The sequence below is a fragment of the Natrix helvetica genome, assembly GCF_964273705.1.
Source record: "Natrix helvetica genome assembly, chromosome: Z".
In the NCBI taxonomy this organism is placed as follows: Eukaryota; Metazoa; Chordata; class Lepidosauria; order Squamata; family Natricidae; genus Natrix; species Natrix helvetica.
In genome coordinates, this window is record NC_138554.1 from 32765614 (window position 1) to 32778915 (window position 13302).

Consider the following 13302-nt stretch of genomic DNA (forward strand, 5'->3'; position numbering starts at 1 on the left):
AGTGTCAAGTAACCATTCTTTAAGGTAAAATATCTTGTTACTAGTAGCTTGTTTCTAAATACAGAAACAAATGTCACTATATTTATTTTTTAAATAGTGCAGGCATATGAAACATACAAGGAATCAAACTCAGCCACCTCTACACAGGTACTATCAGATAATAACTTTGAAGGTCAAATGAATAAGTCATATTGCATTGGTAATGAACACTCACAAACAATGCCTAGATATTTTGATGTAATATCTATTTCTCTAAATGCAAAACATTAATAAAGGAAATGGGTATAAGATAACTGCACCTTTTCTTGTTTTGTAATTTAGGCTTTCAAAGCAATATGATAATTGGACTTGGTCTCTAAGGAATTACAATGAAACACAATAGAAAACAAAGGGTGATGTAACTGCTGTTCTTTTTCATTCTTCATAGCATATGAGAAGAGGCAACATATAGCAGGTTGTCTTCCAGGCAAAAATTAAGACCACAAAAACAGTGGTAAGTAAAGACAATCAGACTAAGTCTTCAAGATTATTATAAGTGTATAATTCTGTTTTTCCCCCAAGATCTGGTTATTAACCTTAAGGTCTGAAATATGGCAAAAGTAAGCTAATGCTTCAGCCTGTAGAAAATATATGACTTGACATGTATGTATTTGTTTTGAAATATTCATATAGGGAAAATAACTGAATTTTACACCAATAGCATATCATGTAAACAGGTTTCATAAATCAGATTATCAGAAGAAATGTCAGGTATGTCGATGCTTAATGATCTCACAATTAGAGAGAAGAACCCTTTTAAATATTCAAAGGTATTATTTATTTATTTACAAGTTAACATAAAAAGAATCTAATTTTGCTTTCCTCACATAATATATAATGATTGGATTATATTGTTTAAATATTTATTTAAATTAACACATATCTTAAATAGACATAAAGTCATTATGGTTAAATTGCAATTATATGCCCATCTACATATGTAAAGCATTAGATGATAATTTTATATCCAGATTAAATCAAAAGAGGTTATTGCCTAACAGGAATATATAACATTGTACTATTTCTCTCTCTCTCTCTCTCTCTCTCTCTCTCTCTCTCTCTCTCTCTCTCTCTCTCTCTCTCTCTCTCTCTCTCTCTCTCTCACACACACACACACACACACACACACACTCCCTCCCTCTCTCCCTCTCTCCCTCTCTCTCCCCTCCCCCTCCCCCTCCCTCTATCTCTGCCTGTCCCTACCTCCATTTCCATCTCCATCTCCATCTCCATCTCATCTCTCTCATCTTCAAGTGTGGTTGGATATATATTGTGGTAGTCAAATAATTATTTTAGGAAAAATGAAATTATTTGAAAAATATATTGCTACTTATGACTCAGATGTGTATTTGATTTACTGCCAAGTTAATACCCCTTTTTTATTTCTCAGCACTATGGTCTCATTCTCCAAAATGATTTTTTGCTAATGGAATCCAGTGCAATATAAGTTACCCAATATAATATAGAAAGACAAAGAAGTATTATATAAATGTCTTCGATGTGTGAAGTACCTTTTGCATTTAATATTCAAATCTATCAAGACCCTTCTGTATCTTAAGCCTGAGTTTTGGCTTTTCCTGCCAGATTGGTATCATCTGCAAATTTGGTGAGTTCCCCATCTATCTCCTCATCTAAATCATTGATGAAAATATTGAAGAGTAAAAGGTCTAAGACAGAACCTTCACAGATTCTTCAAGATAACATATCCTGCTTACATTCTATTCTTGGAATTATGGATACTGTATGTTAGATATTATATTGTTTTATGGCACATATAATTATCTTAATTGGTTTTGTTATCTCATAACTTGTGAACCCCAAAGGTAAACTGGTAAATAACAAAATATTAGACATAAAGCTATGTTGGTACATTTAGTAGTAAACTTTTTTAATCTTATGAAAGTGAAGGTCAAGTGCTTTCCATGAAGAGCTTTCCGGATGATAATTCGAACCTTTAACTTTATCTGCTAAACAGTGCAGCTTCATGGAACATGTAAACATCATTGGATCCCTTCATCATTGACTGCACCACAAAGTTTGGTGTCTAAGTCTTCTTAAAAGTTATCTATAAAGAATCAAATAATCATTATATGCCAGATTTCTATAGCCATGTCTATCTTATTCAGTAGTATATTGTCATTCTTAAAAATGTCTTTTAGGTAGCAAAATCACAAAATTGGTTTGCTATAAATTGGCATGTATAACACAGAAGGCAAATAATATTATTTTTATTTTGCATTTTTAAATGTATGAACTCCATTTTGCATTTTGCAAACAGGTAATATATTTTATTTTAAACATGATGTGAATTGTTATCTCTCTGTGTATTAGCCTGCATGTGTGTTTCCGTCATATACTCGAGGGAAGACCTAATCCTACTGCGGGAGTCCCCCCTCGCGCAGGTCTGGCCCTCTGCTCTTACGAGGGCCCACCTCGATGAGGGATACATTAATCTAGAGAGGTGGGTGAGGCGTAGCCTTAGGGGGTTTTTTATCCAAATTTTTGATTCGTGTTTTAGGGGGTTCTAGGGTGGGGGGAGCGTTTAGTCAGGCTGAGGGAGGGACCAGGGCCAAGCCGGCGGGTGGAGTTGGCAAGGAAGTGAGCGGAGCCATTAAGGGGGGGACTAGCGATACTCCAGAAGAGGGCCTTTCCATTCCAACGGTCGTGGGGAGGGGCAGGTGCGAGGGTAGACAGAGATTCCATCTCCGGTTGGGAGACCGTGGTCGTTGGGCACGGCCGGTCATATGTCCCAACCCCCGCAATCGAAGTGGTCAGGACCTACAGAGCCAGGGCCTGAGACTGATGTTATGCAATGCCAGGTCCGTTGCCAACAAAGCCCCCCTCATTAACGACTTGGTGTCGGAGGGGGAGCCGGACCTGACAGGAATTACGGAGACCTAGCTGGGCCACAAGGGAGGTCTCACTCTCGTGGAAATGTGCCCGCCAGGTTACTGGGCATTTCATCAGTCACGGGCATTAGGCAGGGGTGGTGGGGTAGCGGTCATTGGGAGGGAAGGTCTTGAGCCGAGAGAGACCACTGTGCCACAGATAACCAGTTGTGAGTCCCTGTGTGTGAAGTGGGGCCCAGGGAGGCAGCTGGGCTTGCTGATTGTATACCTGGCTCCTCGCTATGCATCAGCCACCCTGCCCGAGCTCCTCGAGGTGATCGCTGAGATGGCAGTTGAAACCCCCAGACTGTTGGTCATGGGGGACTTTAACTTGCCATCGGTAGGGGAGTCATCCGAGGTAGCTCGGGAGTTCATGGCCTCCATGACAGCCATGGACCTGACCCAAATAATTCAGGGCCCCACACATGAGGGAGGACACACACTGGATCTTATCTTTGTCTCTGGCCGGTGGAGGAGTGATCTGGGAGTAGGGGATTTAGCCATTACACCCCTGTCATGGTCAGATCACGGTCAGATCACTCACTTCTCCGGCTCGACTTTCCAGCCTCTACTCCCCACCACGGGGAGGCGGAACCGGAATGTCCAAGATGGTTCCGCCGCAGGTGCCTGATGGAACCTGACAGGTTCCAGATGGACCTCGGGCCATTTCCTTTAGCCCTGACCCGCACCCGGATGGAGGACCTAGTGGCTGCACTGGGACCTTGGACCGGGTTGCGCCTTTGCGGCCTCTCTTGCGGCAGCGAACCACCCAGGCTCCTTGGTTCACCGAGGAGCTGAGGGTGATGAAGCGCCACAAGAGACGCCTAGAGAGCAGAGGGAGATCGTCATGCTCTGAATCTGACCGAACACAGGTGAGAGCCCATTTACGGACTTACCTAGTGGTGTTAAGAGTGGCCAAGCGTCAGTATTGTGCCACTCTTATTGCGTCCGCAGAGAACCACCCTGCCTCCCTGTTTGGGGTAACCCATTCCCTCCTTCAACAGAGGCCGCGGGAAGCCACTTTGCAGGGCAGAGCAGAGGAATTTGGGGAGTATCTGCAGGACAAAATCACTCAGATTCGAAGCGAGTTGGTCCCTACTAGTGGTCTGGAGAGGATGTTGGAGGCGGGTCTTCAGGTTCCATCCTGGGAGGAGTTTGACTCTGTTACTTCTGACGATATGGACAGGTTGTGTAGGCAACTGCGTGCCACCACATGTTTACTGGACCCGTGTCCCTCCTGGCTTGTACTGGCATCCTGGGAGGTCACACGAGGCTGGCTCCAGGAGTTATTTAACGCTTCTTTGAGTGAGGGGTTCCTACTGGCCGTCCTGAAAGAGGCGGTGGTGAGGCCCCTCCTCAAGAAGCCTTCCCTGGACCCAGCTTTGTTAGCCAACTACCATCCCGTCTCCAACCTTTGCTTTCTGGCGAAGGTTGTAGAGAGTGTGGTGGCACAACAGTTTCCGCGCCATTTGAAGGAAACTGATTATCTGGACCCACACCAGTCCGGTTTCCGGCCCGGCCACAGCATGGAGACGGCATTGGTCGCATTGGTGGATGATTTCTGGAGGGCCAGAGATGGGGGTTGCTCCTCCATCCTGGTCCTATTAGACCTCTCGGCGGCTTTTGATACCATCGACCATGGTATCCTATTGCGTCAACTGGAGGGGTTGGGGGTGAGGGGCACCGTTTTGCGGTGGTTCTCCTCCTACCTCTCTGGCCAAGCGCAATTTGTATTGGAAGGGGGGCAGAGGTCGACCTCGAGGCCGCTCACTTGTGGGGTGCCACAAGGGTCGGTCCTCTCGCCTCTCCTGTTCAATGCTTATATGAAGCCGCTGGGCGAGATCATCCATGGGTTTGGGGTAGATTACCATCCTGTATGCGGATGACACCCAGCTGTACATCTCTACCCCAAACCACCCCAACGATGCCATCGAAGTGATATACCGGTGTCTGGAAGCTGCACGGATCTGGATGGGAAGTAACAGACTCAAGCTCAACCTGTCCAAGACTGAGTGGCTGTGGCTACCGGCGCCCCGGTTCAACCAGCTTACTCCATCACTGGCCATTGGGGACGAACATCTGGCCCCCATGGATTGGGTACGCAATTTGGGCGTCCTTCTAGATACCCGGCTGTCAATGGACGACCATGTGACAGCCGTGGCCAGTGGGGCGTTTCACCAGGTTCGCCTGGTGCGCCAATTGCGTCCACTTCTGAACCGGGGCGCCCTTCGCACAGTCACTCATGCGCTTGTGACATCCCGGCTAGACTCCTGCAAATCTCTCTACATGGGGCTCCCCTTGAGATGCACCCGAAGGCTGCAGTTGGTTCAGAATGCAGCCGCGTGGGTAATTTTCGGGAGTCTTTAGATACTCCCATGTAACACCTTTCCTGCGTGAGCTACACTGGCTGCCTGTGGCCTTTCGGGTGCATTTCAAGGTGCTGATTATCATCTTCAAAGTGCTCCATGGCACAGGACCTAGCTATTTGCGGGATCGTATCCTGCCCCATATATCCCTTCAGCCGATTCGCTCACACAGAGAGGGACTCCTCCGGGTGCCGTCCACTAGGCTGTGCCAGCGGGCGACGCCCAGGGGAAGGGCCTTCTCTGTGATGGGCCCGACCCTCTGGAATGACCTTCCCCCTGACATTAGAACGACTACGGATCTCCGCTTCTTCTGCTGGAAACTCAAAACCCACCTGTTTCATCTAGCCGGCCTGGCCTAATTCCAGCTTTCCCACCTCAGTTTGTATTTTTAAATTTTATGTTTTGGTTTTAATGGTTTAAGTTTTAATTTTTATAAATTTGTATAGGGGATATTTAATTCAATTTTAGTTATTTATATTATCGAGTATATGGTTTTTAAATTTGTACCTGTACACCACCCCGAGTCCCTTCGGGGAGAGGGGGCGGTCTAGAAGTTTAATAAATAAATAAATAAATTAATGATAATTATAACATATTAGTTTTCATATGTTACTATTGCAAATAATTCCATGCCTATTATTTATTTCCTAGACAGACAAATTTCCTAGGATACCCTCTTTCTCTCCAGAAGGAATCAGAGAAAATAAATGGCCAACCAATCCCTTGGGACAGAATTCCTTCTGATGGGATTTACTGATGATCATGATATGCAAATTATGTATTTTGTGATGTTCCTCGTGATTTACTTTCTAGCTTTAATTGGGAATTTACTTCTTAGTGTTGTTGTGATTTTGAATCCCCCTCTTCATGCTCCCATGTATTTCTTTTTGGTCAATTTGTCATTCTCTGATGTTTGCTTCATCTCAACTATAGTTCCTAAAGCCATGGCTGCTTCTTTGACAAATAACAAGCAGATCTCCTATGGTGGATGTGCTGCTCAGGTATTTTCAGTTCTCACCTTTGGAGGTTTTGAATTTGCCTTGCTGACTGTCATGGCTTATGATCGTTATGTGGCCATCTGCCACCCTCTGCAATATATGCTAATGATGAACTGGGGTGCCTGTTTACAAATGGTGGCTGCTTCCTGGATAAGCACTTTGATCGATGCTTTGTTGCACACCATTCTCACATTCAGGTTAAATTTCTGCAAATTCAGTAGAATTGAGCAATTTTTCTGTGATGTTCCTCACCTATTAATGATTTCTTGTACTGATACAAGAATTAGCCAAATTCTGATTTTGGTTGTAGGGATTATCGTAGACTCATTATGTAGTGGGTTCATTTTTATTTCCTATGGCTACATCTTTTCTGCTGTTTTGAAAATTCCTTCAGTTCAAGGCAGATATAAAGCTTTCTCTACATGTACTCCCCACCTGACTGTCTTTACTTTATTTTTGATATCTGCTGTGTTTGCTTATATGCGGCCCCAAAGTCTTTCCTCCCGTACTTTGGACTTACTCTCTGCTGTTCTCTACACAGTTTTCCCCCCACTCCTCAATCCCCTCATTTATAGCTTCAGGAACAAGGACATCCAAAAGGCTGTGTGGAAAATGCTTAAAAAATAAAATTAGAATTTGCATTTTGTTCAAATGCCTTTGGTTACAAGAATTGGATTTAATTTTGTCACATTAGAAGTAAATAATGAAAAATATTGACATTTTTCCATCTATCAATCTGTGAAAGACTTTGATTTTTTACTTTAAAGGTCTGTAACTTCCTCTTGGTAGTTACTCCTGGAATTTATAGAGTCTATAACAGTTGTCTATTGGACTGGAAGAGGAGGCAGAAAAAAATGTTTAGGAAACTAGTTTCACATACACTACAGTACACACATGAAAATAACTCCATAAAACAATAAAACAACTTGCTCTTGACTCCAAATATATTTTGATCCTGAATCAGGTTTTTATATTTCTGAAGAGGAGAGAAAATCTGGATGGTTCATGGGCAAATAAATGCAACAAAAAGTTCTGAAAACCACCTTTATGGATGTTTTTTTTAAAAAAATATTTTGTGTCATTTAGGAAAAAAAAAAATTTCTAAATGTTAAGAAACTGCTTAACCTAATTCTGTATATGCATGACCACAGGTTATTCAAAGTTGTATATTATTAACTTTTTCTATTTGCAATCTCTTGCTAATATGGCTGTTATAGAAATTAATGTAATTGATGTACTTGATGAAGATAGATCACAATTTGAACATATTTTTAAAGTGGTGGCTAAGATCTTAGAGAATTGAAATAAAACTAGATTCTTTTTTTTATATTCAAAGATAATAAAAAGTTCTAGGAGGCAAGAAATAAATTGTTCTGGTTATTTTGATTTGTTTCAATTACTACTGAGTCATGTTCTATGATTAAACACTGAAAACCATATAGTGGAAATGGAACCCAAATAGTACATTCTGAACTTTCTTGTATAAGTTCTATAATATATTTCTTTTATAAAATGTTTTTTTAATTAAACACACCTTAAAACATTGGACACATTGTAACCATCCTGGCAATGTCTTTGCCATATATCCTAGAACATAAAGTTAGATATAACCACCATGCTTATTTATTGGTCTATTCAGTATTTACAAATATAAGAATATTGTATTTCCATCCATGTTGCTTTGTTCTTATCTTATACATTTTTACTGTTATGATTTCATACATAATTATAATCTCCATTCTATAAATCCTAGTCATTGCTTATTTTGGGTCCTTCCTCTTTTGTTCCAAACATTGATACAATTTATTCCAGATCTTATAATAATCTGATTCGTCTTTGTTCTTCAATTTCCATGTCAATTTATCAAATTCAGCACAAATCAGAATTTTCCTAATTACTTCCTCTTCCTATGGAATTTCCCTATTTTTTCCAGTTTTGGGAAAAGATCACACTTGCTGCTGTAATAATATGTATTATTAAGCAGATTAACTCCTTGTTATATTTATCATTTATCATTCCTGAAAGAAATAGTTCTGGTTTGAATTCTATTTCATCTTTGGTTATCTCTATCAGCTTCCTTTGAATTTTTCACTATTCTTTGGTTTCTGGCATGACCACCACATATGGTAGTACATGCCCGATTCATAATCACATTTCCAACAATTTGGTGCTAAATTTCTAAACACTTTGGCTATTCTCTCTTTTGGGGGATGCCACCTATAAAATTTTTTTATATAAATGTTCTTTATACTTTGTTGCCAATGTTATTCTCTTATTCCTTTTCCATAGTTCTCGCCATTTTTCCCAGATGTATATTGTAGCCAAAGTTTATCACCTGTGCTACTATTGTCTCCTTAACCTGCTCTTCTTTCATCTTCTATTCCAATAAAAATTGTAACTCTTCTTTATCAATTTATCATTTGTTCCCAAAAGGATCTTATCTATTGCCATTAACTCCCCATTCTTTCATATCTTTTGAGTAATGTGATTGGATTTGAAGATAGGACTACCATTCCAATTCTATTCCTTGCTCTTTTAGCTCCTGCCTTGATCTTAATCTCCATTCTTTGCCTATTATATCTGTATAAATGACCTGTTTTTCCTGGTTAATAAGATTTGGGAGCACTAATGCTTCGAATTTTAATAGCCAAATTGGAACCTTGCTGTAAATTTTCCTCTTGAATTTATTCCCTATTTCTAATAACACCTGTCTTATAAAATGTCTCTGAAAATATTGATGTGCTACCTGTTTCCACAGGAATGTGTGTCATCCTAAATGTAAGTTGTGGCTCTCTAGTGTTAGCAGTCTATTATTTTTTAATTCTATCTATTCCTTTACCCAGGTAAGCATTGTTGCTTGGTGATATAATTCCCACTCTGGTAAACTAAATTCTCCTCTTTCTTTTACATCTTGCAGACGTTTAAATTTAATCCATTGTTTCTTTCCTTGCCAAATGCATTCCTTTGTCATTTTATTCAATTTTCCAAAATAATCTTTATGTAATTTTATGGGAATATTTTGGAACAAAAATAATACTTTTGGTAGAATATTAATTTTGATCACTGCTATTCTTCCCATGAAAGAGAGTCTCAAATATTTCCACCTCTCCAAATGTTATGATAATTAACTTAACATAGTTATTCTCTTTGATTGATGTACACCTTGCTGCTATATAGATTCCAAAATATTTCATTTTTTTCCTCAATCTGAATATTTATTCCCTTTGCCAATTCCTCCTTCTGCTTCTCCAACATATTTTAAACTATCATTTTAGTTTTATCTTTGTTCATTTTCAATCCGGTTACTTTCCCATAATCTTCTTGTACCTCCATCAGTCTCAGACCTGTCTTTAATGGTTCTTCAAAAATAAAAACTAAGTCGTCTGCAAATGCTTGTTTAAAATATGTTTACAAATTTATCTCCAAATTCCATATATTTCAATTGTAGCATAAATTCCCAATTAACATTATGAAAAGCTTTTTGCACATCTGAAAATAATAATTAGCTTTTTTATCTGTTGTGCCAAGTCTTTCTTTTCAAGTAGATTCAATTTATGTCTAATTAAGTCCATTTTTTGTTTTATATTTCTCTCTTGCAGCTTATCTTGTAGTTTCTCCTCCAATCTTTTGTATTCTTTTTCCAAAGAATTCACTTTTTACTTTTTAAATTTATTTTCTTTTGCCATATAAGATATGGCAACTCCCTTCATGCGTGCCTTCACTGTAACCCATAAATTTTGTAGAGATGTATCATCTTTTCTGTTTTCTTTAAAAAAGAGATGCAATTGTTTAGTCATCATTGATTTAAATTTTTCATCTTTTAAAATCAATCTTTTCAGTGTCCATCTTGTCCTCTTTTTCCCTATCAATCTTATTTTTATGGGATTGTAGTCCGCCAAAAGATTCATGACAATTGCAACTTCCTTCACATTTGATTGCAATTCTGTTGATGAACAGACCATATCAATTCTGGACCATGATTGATATCTGTTCAAGTAATATGTATATTGATTTATATCCTGGTTTCTTTTTCTCCAAATATCTTTTATTTTCAATTCCTCCACCATTTTGAAGAAGGTTTTTAGTAACGTTCTTCTCTTCCCATTTTTCTTTTTGTCACTTTTATAATCTAATTGTTTTATCAATTATTGTGTTGTAATCTCCCAGGATACAGATGTTATTGTGCAATATATAACAAATAATGTTATGTAATTTCCTGTAGAATTGTTCTTGTCATCCATTCAGAGCATAGATCTCTACTAATAGAATTTTCTTCTGGTTTATTTCTATCTCAATTATCAAAATCCTCCATTCTTCATCCTTATAAATTTGTTTGATGGAAATTGCCTCTTTAATGTTGTGCTAATGAGGTGCATACAATCCCTAATTTGGGATATTCTAACAGTCATTTTTGTTTTTATTTTATATGGACGTCTGGTATTACTATAATGTCTAAATTTAACTTCTTTATTAAATATTTTCCATCTTTTAATGGTTGACTTTAGTCTGTTGATATTGACCCTTAAAATTTTCATTCACTGAAAAACCACTTCAGAAGCATCTTTGGTCAACTCACAGCAGAGATATATAACTGAGTATAAGGATAATGTTAGATAAGTATGCTAACTAGCTTTGTACATATATTAAACAGAGAACAAAAAGTATCTGAATAACTTCATAAAAAGAGTCCTTGGCCTATATTAACAATGTTCCCTTAAAAGGTAAAGGTTCCCCTCACACATATGTGCTAGTCGTTCCTCACTCTAGGAGGTGGTGCTCATCTCCGTTTAAAAGCCAAAGAGCCAGCAATGTCCAAAGAAATCTCTATGGTAATATGGCCAGCATGACTAAATGCCAAAGATGTACAGAATACTGTTACCTTCCAACCAAAGGTGGTCCCTATTTTTCTACTTGCATTTTTACTTGCTTTCAAACAGCTAGATTGGCAGAAGCTGGGACATGTAACAGGAGCTCACTCTATTATGCGGTACTAAGGATTTAAACCACTGAACTGCTGACCTTTCTGATTAAAAAGTGCAGTGTCTTAGCCATTAAGCCACTGTGTCCCTCACAATGTTCCATTAAAGAGGATCAGATTAGATAATCATACCTCCTTGGCCCTTAGTCTTAACACAAGATTGTGTGTTGAGTCCCTTACTCTATTCTCTTTATGTACATGACTGCATTCCCGCTCACATCAGTAATATTTTTATTAGATTTGCAGAAGATACAACAGTAGTGGGACTCATCTCTGGGGGGATGACTCTACCTATTGAGATGAGGTGGATCAGCTGCTTTTGTCTTATGAAGACAATAACTTGGTCCTTAACACCAATAAGACCAAGGAACATATAATGGACTACAGAAGGAATAGATCAGAAATCCAGTCCTTGGTTATCAATGGAGACCAAGTGGAACAGTTTTATGTTTTTGGATGTTATCATAGAAGAGGATCTGATCTGGAATGCTCATATTGCAGCGTTGGTCAAAAGGGCCCAGCAGAGATTATACTACCTGAGACTTCTCAGGAAAAAGCAACTGAAAGAAAAATTTCCTGGTGACCTTCTACCGCTGCATTATAGAGAGTATTTTAACCTACTGTCCCTGTGTATAGTTTACAAATTGCACAGTGGCAGATAGGAAAGCACACCAGAGGGTCATTGGTTGCCCTCTCCCCTCCTTGGAAGAATTTTATAGCTCCCGCTGCCTTAAGAAAACATTCTTAAAGATCCATCTCATCCTTGGCACCCTTTTTTGGAACTATTACCATCTGACAAATGTACAGGACAATAAAAACAAGGACAAGGAGGCTGAAAAACAGCTTCTATTCCAGAGCAGTAACTATATTGAATTCTACTTTATAGTTCATATTAATGCAGTATCAGGGGTTTTCAATTCAATTGAATAGAATGTGAAGGATGTTTGTTTTTGTTTTATTTTTATAGTTTTCTTTTGTCTGATGTACACTGAAGATGGCATTTAATTTCATTGTATGAGGTGCAATGACAACAAAAGTAAACTAAAACAAAAACCACTAAAAAGACAGGACGAACGTTGTCTAATATGGTTGAGTTCTTAATGGTTACTTGAAGTAGTGGTATAACAATCCCCAATGAAGTCAAAATTTAATTATTTAAAATTGATCAAAGTATGCTAATAACTGAGTATAAGCAATTGAACTAACAAGCAGGATCGTTGTAGCATTATTATCATTTGAGACAAAATATTTAGAGGTTTGGACTGGAAATGAATAGATCCAAGTACAAACCAATTGTCAGGCCTGAAAGCCATCATTTCTTTTTGGACTTCAGGCCTGCCACACTTTCCATTATTCATTTTCTATGTGGGAAAATGGGAGGGGGGATTATACGGAGTTGGGTAATATGTAGCCATAATAACATTCTTTCTAGAAAGCCAAGGTCATCCTTTGTCTCTGCACTGGCCGGAACTGGATAGGTGGAAGCTGCCAGTGTGGCATTGGAAAATTGGACCATGTGATGGACTTGTGGTTGTAGGGGCAGGATATTGAACATTCAACTGAGTGGGAAACCCTGGAAGCTTAGAGATTCGGGTTTTCCCAGATGTACCAACATGGCTCTCTTAATAAATTGGAACTTTGAGGAATCTTTTGCCTCAGACTCTGATTTATTTTTGGATGCTATTTGGAACCTTTGACACTAATATTCAGTCAAAAAATGCAGTGTTCTATATTACTCAATATCTAGTAAATTGATGATTTATTTTTGTTATACTAAAAAAGGCAGGGGTATTGAAATGTAATGTATTGGTGTATTTATGGTGCAGACAAAATAAATATACATATATCAGTAAAAATAAATTCATATATAATCAACACAATGGACATAGTCTCTAGTTCAATAGTTTCTGTAATATGAGCAGATTCAGCAAATAATTATTCTGTATGATATTCTGTATTAATTAACAACTTTAATACTGTAGCTAATAAAATTCTAAACCACAATTTGTTCAAAGATGTGAAAGAAAGGATAA

The 13302-nt window shown here is 38.7% G+C and overlaps 1 protein-coding gene across 1 annotated transcript; it reads left to right on the top strand.

Annotated features, from left to right (window-relative positions):
- Nucleotides 1–6000: 6000 nt before the first annotated feature.
- On the top strand, nucleotides 6001–6918 carry LOC309401431 (olfactory receptor 14A16-like; the record flags this gene model as incomplete). The annotated part of the gene is made up of 1 exon (XM_081970498.1): nucleotides 6001–6918. The coding sequence occupies one exon, from the start codon at nucleotides 6001–6003 to the stop codon at nucleotides 6916–6918; it is 918 nt and encodes a 305-aa protein (XP_081826624.1).
- Between the last annotated feature and the right edge of the window lie 6384 nt (nucleotides 6919–13302).